General features: G+C 40.3%; 1 protein-coding gene and 1 pseudogene across 1 annotated transcript; both read left to right on the top strand.

The window, feature by feature from the left end:
- Positions 1-9,301: 9,301 nt before the first annotated feature.
- Positions 9,302-12,523, top strand: LOC108332575 (uncharacterized). The gene is made up of 4 exons (XM_052870254.1): positions 9,302-10,031; positions 10,095-11,832; positions 12,023-12,330; positions 12,438-12,523. Exons 1-4 carry the CDS (start codon positions 9,302-9,304, stop codon positions 12,521-12,523), a joined length of 2,862 nt encoding a protein of 953 aa, XP_052726214.1.
- A 19-nt stretch (positions 12,524-12,542) lies between these two features.
- Positions 12,543-15,467, top strand: LOC128194686 (uncharacterized; annotated as a pseudogene).
- Positions 15,468-20,438: the final 4,971 nt, after the last annotated feature.

The raw sequence follows: 20,438 nt of genomic DNA, 5'->3' as shown, positions 1-20,438 counted from the left end.
GTTAGAGAAGAGGACCATAGGATTTGTAGTAGTATTAGGGATTGTATAGCTGATCATATGTGGCGTGATTACCAAGCATCGTAGTTATTGTATTTGATTGTATTGTATTTTAATTTATTTTTATGTGTATGAGAACAACATATTATTAAGGATGTTTTATGTTAACTTCAAACATATTTCTTGACTCATTAGGTATAAAATGAATAGGGGTAAGGCAGCCGCCATTCCGTCCTGTGGTCCTACTAGAGAGTTCATGAAGTGGACAGAGGACATGGACGCACGTCTACTACACTGCATGATCGAGGAATCAAGAATGGGTAATAGGGTTGACGGAAGCTGGACAACCCAAGCATATAGTAACATCGTTGATCATCTTCATAGCGCTGGGTATGTCGCAGTTACAAAAAATAATGTCAAAAATCGTCAGAAAGTGTTGAAGGATAAATGGCGTGAGGTGCATGACTTGTTTTCTGGACTGAGTGGATTTGCGTGGAATCCAGTAAGTATGACATTTCATGCTGAGGACGAAGTCTGGCTTGACCTGATTCAGGTATTTATAAAAATACTTATTTTTTATGTGGATCCTTATTATACATAATATGAAGCAGTGTGTTTATTGTCTTTGTTGTTGCAGTCGCGGCCAGCTACGGCAAAGTGGAGAGTTAATAGTATAAAACACTACGATTTAATGGTCGAGTTATGGGCAGCTGATCGAGCTACTGGGAGTGGTGTTCGGACTGCTCGTCAAGCTCGAAGACAACGTGTTGGTCCTCATGTCAGTGTTGATTTGAATCAAAATATTGAGTACATTCCAGAACAGTCTCAGTGGACAGGGTACAGAGACCCAACTCCACCATCGCCTCCTCCATCTGTCGATGAATATAGTCCGGGACAGACTCAATCTGTGCCTTCCGTCCCATCTGGTGGGACTTCATCCTCACGAGGCTCGAAAAGGAAGGCACCTATGGTGGATTCTATTGATACCCAATTTGATAAGTTGACGACTAGTCTGGATGGGTTTGCAAATGTCCTAAGCTCATCAAATGTACATTTTGGTGTAATTTCTGATGCCGCCATGCGTCAAGTATCAGCGATGGAGGACAAAAATGAAATACTACGTTCCCAAACCGAGATTCTTCGTCGCACCCCCAATTACACATATACTGAGGCGGACATTTATGAAATGTTGACTGCTATGAACATCAGTGATGAAAATTTGCTAGAGTAGTGCTATGATTTCTTATGTCGAAACCCCACATGTACGAAGAGGTTGATGGGACTGCCACCACATAAGCGGTGGAACAAATTATTTAAAATGATATCGGGCGGTGACTGTTAAAAATTTCCATATATGATTTACTAGTATTAGTATAAGGACGCAATTCTGTATTAGTGATTTAATTATGACTTATTATATTTCTATGGTGGATGTAATATTTTACTTCTATTATGTTAACGATGTAATGATTTGGTGTTGTATGTATCCTTTGTTGATTTTATCGTTATATATAAGTAATGTGTTATGATATCCTTTGTTGTTGTTTTAATAAATAGCTTGTTCTTGAACAAATTCTCAAATGGCATCATCATCAACAAGAAGGTCAAAAAGAACCCGTAAGGGAAAAGAAACTGTCAATGACGCAGAAGATGCACCCCATGTTAGACCATCTGTAGAGGAACAATTAGATCAGCGGCGTTTTTTCACTCACAGTCTTCAAATGGAGAACTATGCAGCTAATTTCTATACAAGAAGTGTAATTCCTCCAAAGATAATGAATTTGATTCATTCACCGGTTCAGGGTTATTTTTCTAACAACAGCTTCTTTTTCAAGGGTTAAGCCAATTTCTGACATTAGAGGGACCCTACTATCCGGATTTAATCAAAGTATTTTATTCAAATCTTAAGATATTTGGAAATGGATATTTGCTCACTGAGGTCAACAGGAGAAAAATTAGATTCAAACCTGTTGATTGGTTGACTGTAGCTAACTTGAAGTACGACGGTCAGAAATTATGTTACTCAAATATCCCAGACGATTTTCCATATGACCGCGACATGGCATTAGCTACTATGGTTATACCAGATTTGGAGGGTGGTCAAGGTGTTTTAACTGTTGGTTGTTTGAATATCAATGATCGGCTTCTCCATTATATTATTGTGCATATGTTGACTCCACGACCAGGGAATTTTGCCAGGTTATTGCATGAAGATATTTTTATGATATGGGTGCTGAAAAATAATATACCTATCAATTGGCCTCATCACATCATGCAACATATGCTTAAATTCAAGGTCAGTGACACAGCCCTCCCATACGGTGTCCTTATCACACACATCATGCAATATTGTGGAGTTGACGTCTCAGCCGATGCCAGCACTCAAATAGGGTCCCGACATCACTTTTCTATCAATTCTTTGAAGAGGATGAAAATTGTATATGTCAACGGTGCTTGGCAACACGATCTGGATGATGATGAAGAAGAAGACCAACCACACCCTTATCAAAACCCTGTGCAGCCTCCTCCACCTCTATCAAATGCTAACATGATAACTCAAATGTGGGAAGGAGTACAAGACTTGAGACATAGGATGTAGGGTATGGAACAAATGCAGGTGCGGGTACAACGTATTGAAGATAACTTGGCAAACCTTTCCCTAGACATGAACCGCCAATTTGCTAACCTAAATCAAAATGTGAACTCCATTCTTCACCATTTAGATGATTAAGTTCATCCATATTTCCGATAATATATTTCATGACTTCAATGTCTTTATTTTAGTTTGTATGTGACTTTGAAATCTTAAATTATGTTACAATTTCCCTAAACATTTTAAAATATATTCATTTGACTACATTATAACTTGTATAATTTTTAAACAATATTTTTAACAATTATTCATAATTTTTTTTCTCTTTATAAACATTTTTACAATTAAATATAACATTACAAAACCCCATTTTATAATACTTTTATAAGTAAGGGCAATTTGGTAATCTATATTTTCTACCAATTAAACTAATTTTTAAAATCTATCACATCAATCAAATCCTACACTAATTCTCACAAACTTTCCTTCCAAATCCACTCTCAATTAACCTCAAATGCACTAAAAAAAACAACAAAAAAATTACCCTCAAATCCACTCAAATCATCTCCCCCAAATCATCTCCCTCAAATACCTTCAAAAGAACACACCCTAAGTGACGTGACAACTTGCTTCTTCCCAATCAATGAATTAACGAATTAATGTGTTCCTTCTTCCAGTAAAGATCAATCCCATGAGCTCTTGAAACTGGTCCAGGCCGTGACGCTCTTGGACCGCTGTTGTCTCCGTGTGAAGGCTGTTGGACACTGTTGGGAGCACGCTGGACATGATGTTCTTCTTCCGGCAAGGCCGTGAGCTTCTCTGCTCCATCCAGCCGTGAACTTCTCCCATCCGGTGGTGGTTTCAAACTGCTGTACTGAGAACTCCTTCATGGGTTGCTTCTTCCAGCAGCTGGATGGTTTTCTTTGCTTAGCTTCACTTCTTCCAGGGCCGTGAAGGTAGCAGGGAGTGTGATGTTTTCTCTTCACTTTGCAGCTCCCAAACTTCAACTCTCTTTTGCATGTGGGCCGTGAATGCTTCCTTAGTAATACTAATTGAATAGCATTTTATTTTCCATTGTATGTGCCGTGAAGTGTGTTTCATGTGTTCTCTCCTTCAACAAATGGTGGTGGTGTTGTCTCCCACTTAAGAGAAAAAAGACTCCCCATTTTGTGTGTTGTAGCCGTGACTTCTCAAGAAGGTGTGGTCCCCTTGTTATTCCATGTCATATGATGCCAAAAATGAATTGTCCACTATGGGGCCATGTGTTTGAAAAAACCAAAAGCTTTAGTTTCTCCATTTTCACGTAAGCTTTCAAAGGGGTGGCCCCTCCATTATTTCAAAACATGTGATTTGGTGTATGCTTGACAAATTGAATTTTCTAATGGACCCTACACCGTGTTTTGCTTCTTTTCAGTATGTATCTCTTGCATTTTTCTTCAATCTAACTTTTGACAAAAGCAAGAAGAAAGGAGGCCATATATCTGTGTGCTTTGGTGCTTAAGTCCACATGAAATGAGTCACCAAAATGGACCAAAATAAATCAGCATATAACATGAAATGTGCTTCTCCCAGAATCGTGACACCATATTTCCAACTTCAAACAAAAATATTCCACTTCTAAGTTTCCACATAAACACACAAAATAAATCAATGCGCGGCTTTTTTCAAATATAGTGTGTGAATTTTTTTTCAAATGTCCAAATTTATATTTCCAAAATTTTCCCTGCAATTACTAATGCAAATAATTAGCTCAGATAATTCAAATTAATTAAAATAAGAATTTCTGATCAAATTAAGCACAATCAGTAAAAACGGGAAAATACTGGACAATTAAGTACAATTCCCCGATTAATTCTAGCACAATAAGCTAAGTGAAGTGAAGAAAATAATGATTCATCAAGGATAAATATGGATAAGTAGTTATAGCTCAAAAGAAAATAGAGGAGCACTGGGGAACAAGTGGAAATACAGTCAAATCTCACCCAAACCTCTAATTCAATCCTCTTCTCGACTCCATTGTTCTTAAAATTGTTTTTCATTTTTTCTCTCTTTTTCTCATCAATTTTTTTCATCCTATCTCTTTTCTTTTCTCTCTTTATCACACAACAGGATATAATTTATATTTTCAAAACATGATGAGGAACCAACTAGCCAATTTATCAGAATTCCCAAGGAGACCACACTTTTTCACAAAACACTTCTATAGCTCCAGACTTTCCTAAGGTTAAGGTAATCATGGTTTTTTTTTCACTTAGGGTCAGTGTATGAGCTTTAAAACAAACAAATGGGGAAAGTATAGGCTCAAAGGGGTTATCAAAGGATAATAACAGGGTAGGCTTATTTGGCTAAAGAGGCTCAAGAAATAAAATGCCTTTATCATTTCCAATCATGCATATCAATCAAGTATTATCAAAAAGAATCAAGCCAAGGCATATGTGCAAGCAATCAAGAGACATATCACACACAAGAAAGAACATAAAGTGGCTCAAATCTCACAAAGGGTATTCGTCACAATCAAATCAACCTCTTAAACATTATAATCATCTTCCAAGCAGAGAAAAGCAAGGATGTCAAACCATAAGCATTAAGTAAGTGAAGGAAAAATCTACAACTTAGACAAAATTCAGAAATCAAGAGAAAATGTAAAATTTATTTCACACAAAACACACTAAAAACAATTTAAAACAGAAAAAATTTAACACTCAAAACAGAAAAAATTTCACACACAAAACAAATAAAATTCAGAATCTCTCCCAATAGACCACACTTAAACTACACATTGTCCTCAATGTGTTCTAAGCATATATCAGTAATCAAAACAGTAAACATATTATGGACAAGTGCAATAAAGTAGGAAAAAGGGAGAGAAAGAAAATGCAAACTCCCGTAGGTTATGGTGGAAGCTGCCAATTTTGGACTTGTAGGGAGAGATCTGCATCTTCACGATCCAACCATGAAGTTTTGAGGACGAACTGCTTCATCCTCCAAATTTGATCTAGCAGTGAAATGTTTTCCACAGCTGGATCCAAGCAGTGATTGTTGATGAGAAGGTTCAGTAGGTGCCTATTGTTGTTGAAACTTTTCTGGGTGGTGGCACCTTTATCTTCCACTGTGGGTGCATGATGGTCAAGTTTATGTGTACCTCCTACAACATGGTTAGTACAATGTGGCTCTACAAAAATTACATGCAGGGGTATATCACCCAAATTATCATATTGAACCTCACTTATACTCTCAGAACATGAATCACTTTTAAATTCAGAAACAATATCTACCACAGACTCAAATTCATGTTCAGTGCATGAAGAATAAACATTCGGATGTGATAGCAAAAATTTGTTTTCATCATGCAGAGAGTTAGAATTAAGAGCATGCTCATCAATATCATAATTATCAACATACCTCTCAACAGCATAATCATCAATACAATCAAATTGAGGTATGTTGGTGGAAAATGAAAATGGTCTACCTGGCTCAAAAGTATTGCTTATTCCTGCCTGGGCCTCAAAATCTTCAGTAGTCTCCTCAGGTGCAAGAGTGGGAATCTGCCCGATCTGATCAGTCAGATTCTTCATGGCAGCTTGAGTTTCTTGCTGGATTTGCTCGAATTGAATGGTCTTCATGGTTATCTGCTCCAGTAACTCCTTCATTGTAGGTTCAGAAGTAGAAGACTGAGGAGCTATTTGAGTAGGAGCATCATACTGCTGACTCTCGTATTGCGAGACTGGGGAAGGGATAAAAGTATCCTGAGATGGTGCTTCCTCATATTTCTTTGGAGCATCGTACCATCCCAAACTCGTGTCATTCCATCTAGGATTGTTGTTGTAACCATACGGCACAAGGGAGAAGTTGCTCAGAAACTGATGCTCAAGATATCCCCAATCGGTAACGGATCCTAGAGGAAGAGAGTCTTGCCAATCCTTAGCTGCTCCTTGTAATGAGTGCGGAAATGCCCTCAAGAAAATGTGATTATCAGTGAGATTTGGAGGTTTCATTGCAGAACAAATTCTATAGAACTTCTCCAAATGTTCATGTGGGCATTCGCCTGCAAAACCATGAAACTGGGGCAGCAATTTTATCATTCCAATGTTAAGAAAGTGATGATCACCATCCCTATTCGGTGGAACTGGCTCCCAAGGAGAGCTCTCAGAAATTGGAGGATGGGCCATATTTTTCTCAACATAGAGGTCAGCAGAATTAAAATCAGAGTACCACGCAGAAGTAGAATCATAATTAGAGGCACTCGCAGAATAAGCACTATTCCCATAATTAAAATAGGTAGACATGGAAAAATAAAAAAAACTAAAAACTAAAAATTACGAAATAGATAAAACACAACAAATTTGCACAAATAAAAAGTAAATACTAAAGATTACGAAACAGATAAAACAAAACACATTTATACATGCTACAAGCACACACAAGACAGAACATAATTGTTTTTTTTTTAATTAACAGACATAATACAAAACACAACACAATAAAAAATATAAAAGACTAAACATATATTAACACAACATATATTAACACAGTAAAAATCTAAAACAAAAACCTGAACTGAAGTGACAACGCCGCCAAAATTTGCTGAAGGTGTCGTTGTCGCCTACAAAAATATACAAGACAAAACACACAAAACACACATATTAACAAAACAAAAATTTACACAACAAAAATCTAAAACCAAACCTCTTTTGGTCCCCGACAACGGCGTCATTTTGATACGGGCGTCGCGACCCGTCAAATTTGATTGCACGAAATTAATGCAGTATAGCTAGGATGTGACTCCTAAGTCGTCTCACAAGGACCAAATTGTTGGTTCAGTCTCAGATCAACCACGAAGGGGGGTTTTGATTGTTTGTGTTTTTATACGCAAAAAAATTGAATTACGGTGAAAGAGGCAGAACCTCTTCCAGGCCGTGGCTTCCTAATTCCTACTCCTAATACAATCCTGTGAACTTTCGGGCCTTCTCTTATTTATTCTCGAAATTGCTCCTCTCGGTGTCTCCATACAGCCTGTACCGAGAATGTGTGTGGGTCTCGTTGCCCCCCTTTGTTTCTAACGTGCCTGAATGAATGAGGGGTTCTCCACTTTTCTCAATTCACGGGAAAGTTGCACCCATTTCCTACATGCAGACAAAAACATTTCCATGCAAATAAACAAAAATAATTTCCTTTAGTGTGTGGGCTCTCCATTCCTTGTGCATCTTCTCCTCTCCAAGGTGGCTGCCTCCTTGCTACTGCCACTTTTTCTCCTCCCTGCCGGTGCACACCAAAACTCCTGCTGCTAAGTGAGCTCCCTTCATTCTTCTCCAAACTCCTCCATGTGCTTCCGCTGGGACGTCTTCTTCTTCCAACTCAGTAACCATTTTCTTCTCTTTTCGGTGTGTTGGCTTGTTCTTCCATATGCTGCTGCCCTCTCTTTTCAACGTGGCTGGACACTCTCATTAATGGAAGCTTCCTTCTCTATTTCCATGACCTTCCTCTTGGTGGCTTCAAGCTGGACGTTATGTGCAGCTGCTCCAGCCTTGCACTTCTTCTTTAATTCATGGTAGCAGCCGAGACATCACTCTCCATCTCTTCTCCTTATTTACGTGAAGCTGCAGCAAAAAAAATATAGACAACCGTGAGAGTCTCCCAAGATGGACGGAAGTTGTGCTCTTCAAAATGAGAAATATATGTGTGTAACACGTATGTGGCAGCTGCTGGATGTTCCCTCGTTCTGTGGCATTTCCCTTAGCATTCTGGAATCCATTGTGAGCTTTCAATCAACCAAGTGGTGGCCCCCTCCATTATGCTTCACGGTTTACTACATCCTTTCCTAAGCCAAAGAAAATTCTCGCGGCTCCCACTTTGACTCCATCCAAAACTTTGCTTGTAAAATGAATTATTCATGGGCCCATTATAATTGGAAAATGACTACCGTGAGGAATTGTGGCAGCTCCTTTCCACACTAGAAAAATCACATATCTTACCTATATAAAACAAAACCGTGAGCTTCAATGTGGTTGCTCCCACTTGCATATTTGACAAGATGAATTGTACATGTGGGGGCCGTGTGTAACTTATAATATTCAAAATGATTTGAGAAGATCCAAAAACATGAGCAGCTCTTGCAACGTGAACTTAGCAATGTGCACATATTCAATTAATTTAATCTTCATTGCCATGGTTGCCAAGTCAAAACCCGTGTGTGGTATGACCCCCTTCAGAAAAGTAGATTCTCTTTGTAAGATGGTATGGCCGTGGCATTTATTAGGATATGTGGCAGCACATTTGTTATCTTCCAGCTATAAAACCGTGACACCACTTCTCCAACTACAAACAAAAAATATTCCACTCCTAAGTTTTCACATTAACACACAAAATAAATCAACGCAGTGTAGCTTTTTCCAACAGAGTGTGTAAATGAATATTCTTCCAAATGTCCTAAGATATTTTCTAGAATTTTCCCTGCACTCAATAATGTAAATAATTAGTCTCAGATAATTCAAATTAAGTAAAATAAGAATTTTCTGATCAAATTAAGCACAATCAATAAAAACGGGAAAATACTGGACAATTAAGCACAATTCCCTGATTAATTTTAGTACAATAAACTAAGTGAAGTGAAGAAAATAATGATTCATCAAAATTGGAGTTGAACCACCTTTGTATGACAGGGAGGTGGTGGCAATGTTTGTGAACACTCTCCAGCCGCCATTTTACGAGCACATGGTCGGGAACGTGTCTGCCAATTTCGCTGATATCATTATAATAGGCGAAAGGATAGAAATTGGGGTTAAAAGTGGGAAAATTGCATACAGTTCGCCTGCAACTGCAAATTACAAAAAACCCAATTTCAATGCGGGAAAGAAGAAGGAAGGGGATGTGCATGCGGCATCGGCAATGCCTGTGTGGAGAGGTCAAGGTCCCACTCATAGCTTCCGACCATACTTGGGGCAACCCCCTTATGCAGCTAATGCGGCATTTGCTCAACAAGCCCGGCCTCAACAACAACAAGGGTATTATCAACCGCCATTGCCCCCAGCTGATACTTGGAGGGCTGGGGCAATTGCGGGTCCAAATCAGAATGCGGGCCAAAACCCTTACCCAAGAAGGAACCAATTTGTTAATTTCACCCCTATCCCTACAACTTACACAAAATTGTTACCCCATCTCGTCAGAAGGGGTCTGGTTGCTATTTGTCCAATGAAGCCCATGCAACCTCCGTACCCCAGGGGTTATGATGCAGAGGCCAAATGTAGTTACCATGGGGGAGGTGTTGGTCACTCAACTGAGAGGTGTCTAGCTTTTAAACACAAAGTACAGGCTCTAATTGACTCGGGGTGGTTAAAGTTTCAAGAAGATAAACCTAGCATCGAGACTAATCCGCTTTCTGGGCATGGGAGTGCCTCGACGAATGCCGTCGAGGATGAAAAACATGAGTTGATAAGAGACGCGGGTGAAATCTGAAGTTGTAGAAAATTTATCTTTAAGGCGCTGATAAAAGTGGGCCTTTTAAAAGGCGATTATGACGAGGACGTAACATGTGCACTTCATTCGGATGATGGGCACTCTATTGAGGAATGTGGTGAATTTGAAGATATTCTACAAGACTTGCTGGATAGAAGTTTAATGCAAGTATGCTACAAGGACAAGGAGGGGGAAGTGTTCACACAAATTGACGGGGAATCCGACGTAACTCTGCCTGAGCCGTTGGTGATCCATTTCACTAGAACCACCCATGTGCCAGTGGCTGAAGAAAAGCCGTCTGTCGTCATTCGGGCGCCGTCTCCCTTTCCTTACAGAAGCGAGAAGGTTGTCCCTTGGATGTATGGAGCACATGTGTTAGATGAGGGAAAAGGCGCAGATTCGGCCGTTGAGAACATAACAGGCATAGGTGGGATGACGAGAAGTGGTCGAATCTTCGCGTCACCAATGGTGACAAGAGAGGGGACCAATACTAATGAAACAACAATGGCCGCAAAAGTCAGGGAGGTTTTAAAAGGAAAGGGCGCGCAGGTAGAGGAGACTCCTAACGAGGAGGAAAAGAAAGAAATATCTGAAGAAGAGGCCTGCAAATTTTTAAAATTCATTCAACAGAGTGAGTATAAGGTGGTGGAACAGTTGAACCGCATGCCTGCTCAGATTTCTTTGTTAGAATTGCTTATGCATTCTACCTCTCACAGAAGGTTGTTGATGAAGGTACTCAGTGAGGCTCATGTTGAGCAAGGTATTTCGTTGAACAAGTTTGAGGGCATTGTTGGCAACATCATCGCTAATAATTACCTCACCTTTACTATTGAGGAGATACCCACTGAGGGGAGAGGGCATAACAAGGCTCTTCATGTCTCAGTGAAATGTTTAGATCACGTTATAGCGCGTGTCTTGGTGGACAATGGCTCCTCTCTGAACGTCATGCCAAAATCGACATTGGAGAAGCTACCCTGTGATGGAATGCATATGAAGCCAAGCTCTATGATTGTGAGAGCTTTTGACGGCAGTAAGAGGGTAGTGATGGGAGAAGTTGAATTGTCAGTCCAAGTCGGTCCTTATGTCTTTCAAGTGACATTCCAAGTTATGGATATCCTCCCGGCTTATAGTTGTTTGTTGGGTCGCCCGTGGATCCATTCTGCAGGAGTTATGCCTTCCACACTACACCAAAAGCTGAAATATGTTATGGGAGATAAGCTGGTGATAGTATCAGGAGAGGAGGACCTCCTTGTGAGCGGACCATCATCCACGCGTTATATTGAGGCGGCTGAGGAAGCTTTTGAGACAGTTTTCCAGTCATTGGAGATTGTGGGAAATGCCTATGTGGAGCCATTCCCAACAAACCCTCATTTGTCGCGTGCTTCTATCATGATGGCCAAAGTCTTGCTGAAAGAGGGGTATACGCCTGGTACAGGTTTAGGCAAGTATGGGCAGGGGCGAACTTTCCCCCTAAAGGTCGTTGAGAATAGAAACAGATATGGCCTAGGGTACAAGCCCACCAAAGAGGACAAGAGAGGGCTGATGGAAGAAAGGAGAGAACGCAGTCTGGCTCGTGTGGAAAGGCGAGAACCCAAGGTGGAAAGGACTCGTATTTGTAACATCAGGGAGAGCTTTCGTAGCGCTGGATGGATCAACGCGGGCCATATAGCAGCCGTGGAGGATGAAGATAGGTCTGAAAGCTCAAGTTTCGTGCGGGCCTGCTCCCTAGATGCACCACTTGACAATTGGGAAACTCTGAGTTTACCCGTGATGCTTAATTTGAATAAAATGTAATAGTTTTAATTAATCCTATAGCTTCACCTGGGGCTTTAGGATTCATGACTTACGGGTTGACGTTTAGTTTTTTGTGCTCAGCGTGATAATCGAATCGTGTTTGTTTGTGTTTTATCATCATTTCGCATTCGTCATCTTTTTTTCCTTTTTATTTATTCTTTTTTTTCATAAATTTAAATAATGCAGATATGACAATGAAAGTTTTGAAAATAACAATGTCGATATTCCTAATTTTGAGCACCCTGTCGATAATACGGAAGATGATTATGAAGATGATCCGAAACCCTCTCCAGAGCTCTTGAGATTAGTGGAACAAGAGTCTAAAGAGATAAAACCCCATGAGGAAGAGATTGAAGTACTCAACTTGGGAGAGGAAGAAGAGATAAAGGAAGTAAAAATCGGTACTGGCATGAAAAAGGAAGTGAGGGAAGGGTTGCAAGCCCTATTGAAGGAGTTTAAGGATGTGTTCGCGTGGTCTTACAATGACATGCCAGGTTTGGATACCGATATTGTGCAACACAAGCTCCCACTTAAACCGGAATATCTTCCAGTCAAGCAAAAACTAAGAAGAATGAAACCAGAAATGTCATTGAAAATTAAGGAAGAGGTACAGAAACAATTCGACACAGGATTTCTGGCTGTGGCGAGATACCCACAATGGGTAGCAAATATTGTACCAGTGCCTAAGAAAGATGGTAAAGTTCGAATGTGCGTTGACTATCGTGATTTGAATCGTGCAAGTCCGAAGGATAACTTCCCGTTACCACACATCGACACTTTGGTTGATAATACGGCCAAGTACTCGCTATTTTCGTTCATGGATGGTTTCTCAGGGTATAATCAGATCAAGATGGCGCCTGAGGACATGGAAAAGACGACCTTTATCACGTTGTGGGGAACCTTTTGTTATAAGGTGATGTCTTTTGGGCTCAAGAATGTCGGGGCAACCTATCAAAGGGCGATGGTGACACTTTTTCATGATATGATGCACAAGGAGATAGAAGTTTATGTGGATGACATGATCGCCAAGTCTGAATCGGAAGAAGAGCACATTCTCAACTTGAAGAAATTATTTGAGAGATTGAGAAAATATAAACTCAGGTTAAACCCCGCCAAATGCACGTTTGGAGTGAAGTCTGGGAAATTATTAGGTTTTGTGGTTAGCCAAAAAGGGATAGAAGTGGATCCTGACAAAGTGCGAGCAATATCAGAAATGCCTACGCCCAGAACGGAAAAGGAGGTTCGCGGTTTTTTGGGTAGATTGAACTACATTGCTAGATTCATCTCCTAATTAACCGCTACCTGTGAACCAATGTTCAGGTTACTACGAAAGAATCAGGCTGTGGTTTGGAACGAGGATTGTCAGGCCGCTTTTGAAAAGATCAAACAATACTTGCAAGACCCACCTGTGTTGCGTCCACCCGAGCCAGGAAGACCACTCATTTTGTATTTAACTGTATTGGAAAAGTCAATGGGATGTGTATTGGGTCAACATGATGAAGCTGGAAAAATAGAGCATGCAATATACTACTTGAGCAAGAAATTCACAGATTGCGAACAACGATATTCGTCGTTAGAGCGAACTTGTTGTGCATTGGCATGGGCTGCTCATCGCTTAAGGAAATACATGTTGAGTCACTCTACCTGGTTGATATCCAAGATGGATCCTATCAAGTTCATTTTTGAAAAGCCTGCTCTCACTGGAAGGATAGCTCGGTGGCAGATGCTATTGTCAGAATATGACATCGTATATGTTACTCAGAAATCCGTCAAGGGTAGTGCTCTAGCGGAATACCTGGCTCATCAACCCATTAGCGATTATCAACCTATGAAACCTGAATTTCCCGATGAAGACATCATGGCTCTACTCGAAGAGAACGGAGAAGACCAAGACGAAAAAGCATGGAAGGTATTATTCGACGGAGCCTCGAATGTGATGGGACATGGAATAGGGGCAGTGCTTGTTTCTCCAGGAAAGCAGTACATACCAATGACAGCAAGGTTGTGTTTTAATTGTACGAATAACATCGCGGAATATGAGGCTTGTGCTATGGGTATTCGAGCGGCGATCGAATCTAAGGCAAGAGTTCTAGATGTATACGGAGATTCAGCTTTGGTCATCCACCAATTGAAGGGAGAATGGGAGACTAGGGATACAAAATTAATTCCCTACCAGGCTTACATCAGGGGATTAATGGAGTATTTCGATTCCATCACGTTTAACCACATACCGCGAGAAGAAAATCAATTGGCAGACGCATTGGCTACCTTGTCATCAATGTTCGAGGTTGACCAAGATGCAAAATTACCAATGATTAAAATGAAGAGCCATGTAGAGCCAGCATATTGCTATTTCATCGAGGAGGAATCAGACGGTAAACCTTGGTATTTTGATATCAAGCATTATCTTAAGACCCGAGAATACCCTGAGAAAGCATCTGAAAACGATAAAAGGTCGCTAAGGAGATTGGCTGGCAATTTTATCTTGAGTGGGGATATTTTATACAAGAGAAATCACGACATGGTCCTCCTTAGATGTGTGGATGCAAAGGAGGCCGAGATGATATTGAAAGAAGTGCACGAGGGTACCTTTGGCATGCACATGAATGGGCACTCGATGGCCAGGAAGATATTGAGAGCTGGTTACTTTTGGCTGACCATGGAAAGTGATTGTTGCACACACGTGAGAAAGTGTGAGAAATGTCAGAAGTATGCAGATAACATCAATGTGCCACCTACGACTCTAAGTGTGTTGTCTGCACCGTGGCCATTTTCGATGTGGGGGATAGATGTCATTGGAGCTATAGAGCCGAAGGCGTCAAATAGACATCGTTTCATACTAGTCGCAATCGATTACTTCACCAAATGGGTGGAGGCTGCTTCTTACGCCAACGTGACTAGAAAGGTGGTGACCAGATTCATAAAAAGGGAGTTGATCTGCAGATACGGGCTCCCCAACAGAATCATCACTGATAATGCCACCAACCTGAACAACCAGATGATGACGGATTTATGTGAGGAATTCAAAATTCATCATCATAATTCTTCTCCTTACCGTCCGAAGATGAATGGGGCAGTAGAGGCTGCCAATAAGAATATCAAGAAAATTGTTCAAAAGATGGTGGTCACTTATAAAGATTGGCACGAAATGCTTCCTTTTGCTCTACATGGATATCGCACATCGGTACGAACATCAACCGGGGCAACACCTTTCTCGCTTGTGTATGGGATGGAGGCAGTACTTCCATTTGAGGTGGAAATTCTGTCCTTACGAGTGTTAATGGAAACCCAACTAGAGGAAGCTGAGTGGGTTCAAGCTCGATTTGATCAGCTCAACCTCATTGAAGAAAAAAGGTTAACAACAGTGTGTCATGGGCAATTGTACCAAAGAAGAATGAAAAATGCATTTGACAAAAGGGTGCATCCAAGAGAGTTCCACGAAGGTGAGCTGGTGTTGAAGAAGATCTTGCCTGTACAAAAGGATCATAGAGGCAAGTGGACCACGAATTATGAAGGGCCCTTCGTAGTGAAGAAAGCATTCTCTGGTGGGGCACTAATTCTCACAAGGATGGATGGAGAGGAGTTACCATTACCGGTTAATTCGGATGCGGTCAAAAAGTTTTACGCATGATGATTCCGTGATAGGGGATCGATATTAAGGGATATCGACATGATCTTTACAGTTTTACGCATAATTTTTGTTTGCACGCTTCTTGAAATATTGCATGTCGCGCTGAGCTTTTAGGTAAATAAGGGAAAATAAAGGTAATGATAATTAAGCACACATGAGTAAAAGCATCGCGGGTATATTCGGTTGGCACAAGCTTGTTCCTGAGGGATGTCGTGGAAGACTAAAAAAGGAGAGAATAAAAATGCACATGTTGAATTCATTGTCAATTAAGTTGTCTAGGGCATAGTACGTTAAAAAAAAACAAGCAAATAAATAAAGTTTTGAAAAACAAAGTGGCAAAGATGTGGAGTCTTCTCCTGATTCAGGGTTTTGGGGGTAACCTGTGTTCTTTTCTCGTTAAAGCATCCGCTTTCTTATCGCGTGAACCCCTAACCTTTTCATTTCCCTTCAAAACAAAGGATTGTCGTGGATATAATACTGGGGCAGTTGTCGTCATGGTACCCGTGCCCAATGATCCGTGATCGGGGAGCAAAAATAATGAAAAAAAATTTGAAAAAATGAAGTCAATGTGTCAACCGCTACAGAATTTCGTCTCATGGTTAAGGCTGTGGAAGGCAAGTCAAGCAAGCTTCAGGATGACGTGTGGCCGTTTTCTTTATCCAAATGATAAAAGAAGTTTAATCAATTGCACCCACGTTGAGCCATAAGTCGTAATCATTTTTCATCACCCTAGACAAGAGTCATTCGCATATCAACGTCAACCTAAAAGGTACATCAAGGACATCCAAAATCAATGAGAAAATTATTGTAAAAAAGATAAGAAAAAAAAAGGGCTACAATAGAGGCAACAAAACAAGTGACCAAAAGGGAAAGAAAGAAAGTAAGGGAATGAATGGAAAAATAATAAAAGGATGTCCAGAGTTTTAAACTCTTAGAAACTGGTTGACTCAACACTTTGCGGATGATTCTTGGTAAAATGGTTTAACCGTTAAACACTTATTTGAGCTTTCATTATCCATTTCTTTCATAACCCGTTTGCCTTTTAGCCACGTTACAAGCCGATTAAAGTCCACGCCGACTGAAGATTGTTCGTCCTGATCTTTCTCACAAACTTAACTCTGGGAAGGAATGACGTGGTGACTGACATCATCACTAGAAGAAAAGAAAGGACATTGAAAATGAAAACTGAAAATATAATGTAAAGTTTCCCCGTCAATCGTCATGTCAAGAAGGAACCCTCAACTGGGGCAATCCTTCCTACCCCAAACCTCTTCACCTCCCCAAATCGTACTTACTGTGCACAACAAAATTGGGGCAGTCTTGTGGGCCTTACATGTTTCTATGTTAACCATACCTCCCCAGATGAGGAGAACACAAATGTTAGCTCCACATACAATCATTCAGTTATCCACTTCTCGTCCCTATTTTTCCCTCACCTTCTCAGGTTCAGGCCAAATCGGATCGTAGGAAGCGATAAAGAGAACTTGAACTCAGGGTTACACCCTTCTCTTTCTCATTAGAGGGCTCACTGTCTCCTGACATTTCTATGGTTACGTTTTGAACGTACATCAGGTTTGATGACGATGTTGACAATGAGTTTCAAACATGGGCAGTCTAATTAAGAGAGGAAAAAAAATTAAAAAAAAAAAAAAGAAGAACATGGCAAAGGTTTCATGTGTTTAGGCATTCATGCACTCTCATGACATTACATCATACATTTCATAATAAGCAAGGTATTTTGTTTGAAAAATCCTTGAGGCACAAGAGAAGTTGTGAAAAGGTTAATACAATATTTGCTTTTAAGTTTATTCGATGTTTTGCTCGGTGTTTACCAACGTTTCAGAAAGTTTCGAATTCAAGTTTTCTTCTGTGATATTGGCCCTCTGCAAGGCAATGGTCAAGTCCAGGTTTTAGTTTTTCTAACGGCCCTTTGCTTGGCAATGGTCGGATTTAAGTTTTCTTCTACGATATTGGCCCTCTACAAGACAATGGTCAAGTCCAGATTTTGGTTTTTCTAACAGCCCTCTGCTTCGCAATGGTCGAATTCAAGTTTTCTTTTGCGATATTGGCCCTCTGCAAGGCAATGGTCGAATCCAGGTTTTTGTTTTATGTGTTGACCCTCTGCTAAGCAATGGTCTAATCCCATCTTTTTGTCGTATTACTGGCCATCCACTCGGCAATGGTCAATTTCCGTTTGTTATCCTACGTGTTGACCCTCTGCTCGACAACGGTCGAATTCAACTTGTTGTTCTGTGTTACCGGTCCTCTACTGAGCAATGGTCGAGTCTAGATTTTCGTTGTTGACCCTCTGCCCGACAATGGTTAAATTCCAGTTTGTTGTTCTGCGATATCGGCCCTCTGCTAGGCAACGGTCGAATCCAGGTTTTAGTGTAGTGTTGCTAACCCTCTGCTAGGCAATGGTCAATTTCCGTTTGTTATCCTACATGTTGACCCTCTGCTCGGAAACAGTCAAATTCAGCTTGTTATTCTACGTGTTCGCCCTCTGCTAGGCAATGGCCGAATCCAAGTTTTTGTTCCTGTTTGTTGGCCCTCTGCTTGGCAATGGGCGCCTTCTTTGCAATCTCACATTTTTTCATGGATTTGGCTAATCTTAGGTCTCGTATTCATTTTCCTTCATTTCGCCTCCTTAGAAATCCAGACGAAATTAGTATTTCTATCTTTACTCATCTTTTACATAATAATATGAAGACATCACATTGTCATATTATCTAGTAAAATATAAGTAAAGAGGGGCAGCTGTCAATACAAAATTTCGTCCGGATCGTTTTTGGCTTTACTGTAATCTATTATTTATTTCTTTGTATCTTTATTTTTATTCTCGTTTTTATCTTGTATTTATTTATTGTTACTTGTTTATTTGTTTTTTTATTATTATTTATTATTATTTGTTTTTTTGTTTTATTTATTATTATCATCATTTTTGTTTTATCCATTTTTATATGTTATCTTATTTTTCTCCATATATATGTATATATATTTTTCTTACGTTTTATTATTATCTTACTTTTATTTTATACGTTATTGTTATTTTTAAAATTTTACTATTTAGTAATTGTTTTTATTTTCTATTCTATTTTCATTTTAGTGTTAAGTTTTACCTATTTTAAATATTTTGTTTAATACGGTTAAAAAAGAAAAAAAAAGAAAGAAAAAATATAAGAAAAAGATTTGAAAAAGAAAGAGGTGTTGGCTGTGGAGGTTGGAACGTGGGGAGCAGAAAAGGAAAAAACGATTTTCTGCAGAAAGCAAGGTGGTGGCAGAGGCGTTGGGGCGTCATACGGATTTGGTACAATTTGGTTTGGGCATACGGAATCAGCAAAAAGGTTTGAGCACAAGGTTGGAGCACAGAAAAACACAAAAAGAAGAAAAAGGGGATTTGGAGAGGGGGGGCTTCATCTTCGAAAAACACACACTACTTCTGAGGTCCACCATATTTTTTTTTTGCACCTGCAAAGACAAAGGTTAGCTTGAACGAAGGAGGAGGAGGCATCGGATTAGCGGAGCTAACGACAGCCAGTGGAGCCCCAAGAGGTAAGTAAACTTGCTCACTCGTATAGTCATAAGTCTTGGATGTATTATGCTTCATACTGGATGTTGTTACATTGATAATGCATTGTTGTGTGAATGTCTGCGTTTCGCCATCATCATCCAATGTATAATTACATGTTGTCTTCAATCTGAAACCTCCAATATCGTCCGCCACTCACCAACCTCCCCTTCCATTCATTCTCTGTTTCACCACGCTCCCTCTCTCCTTCCTATCTCTCACGCTCACGGCCAATCCCAACAAACCAAACCCAAAACCCACTCGTTGCCTAGTCTCAATCATGTTTTTCCATCACCATACACACCCACACCCGTGACAACCAGAAAATAACATTCACACACATGGCACCCATTACACAATCAAAGAAAGAAGGGACGAGCTAGAGCGACGGCCGACGATGGTCTCGGCGGTGAGGGGCGGAGCTGGCGACGGCTTGGGCGGTGACTCGCGGCTATCGGTCGGATGGAGGCTTGGGCGTGCGTGGAGGAGTAACTCCTTTTGGTCAGAAAGAAGGAGACATTGGTCTCATTTGAAAGGAACGGCGTGAATGTGTGAATGAGAATGGGAAGGCAGAACCCCTAGGGGAATTCTAGGTTAGAAACTACCCCGGTGGGCCAAGCCCAGAAGTAAACGAACGAGCGCTCGTTATCCAAACGAACGAGCGCTTGTTAACCTTAAGCCTTTCTCGACTGACCATTCAATCTTCTCACGAACGAGCGCTCGTTATCCAAACGAACGAGCGCTTGTTAACCTTAAGCCTTTCTCGACTGACCGTTCAACCTTCTCACCAACGAGCGCTCGTTATCCAAACACACGACCGCTCGCTAACCTTAAGCTTTTCGACTGACCGTTCAACCTTCTCACCAACGAGCGCTCGCACGACCGCTCGCTAACCTTAAGCTTTAAGCCCTGGCCGTTCAACCTTCTCCCCAAAGAGCGCTCAATAACTAAGCCTTTTCGACCGTTCGCTCAGCCTTCTCCCTGACGAGCGCTCGTTATCCAAACTTTTTCGACCGACCGTTTGGCAGCCTCAGCCTTCTCCCCAACATCCGCACGATAGCCTCCGCTCTCTTCCACGGACTGCTCGTTAACCAAGCTTTTCGACTGACCGTTTGACACCTTTTTTATTTTATTTTTATTTTGGCACCCCATTTTGTTGTTTTTTTTATTATTTATTTATTTATTTGCCTTTTTATTTATCTTATTTCATTTTATTTTATTTTATTTATTTCTTCACTTATTTCAAAATATGTATATATAATAATTTTACTTATATACACATAAAAAATAAAATTTACAAAAATACGCTTTAAAAGGTTTAGCACACGTGAGACCGCTTGCGTCGTCCTTGTGCTAAAATCCTTTTCTTTTTCTTAAATAAAAATTACAAAAATATGTTTTAA

The sequence above is a fragment of the Vigna angularis genome, chromosome 11 (genome assembly GCF_016808095.1).
Source record: "Vigna angularis cultivar LongXiaoDou No.4 chromosome 11, ASM1680809v1, whole genome shotgun sequence".
Taxonomy (NCBI): Eukaryota; Viridiplantae; Streptophyta; class Magnoliopsida; order Fabales; family Fabaceae; genus Vigna; species Vigna angularis.
Note: the sequence above shows the minus strand (reverse complement) of the source record. Positions and strands in the feature narration are given on the sequence as shown.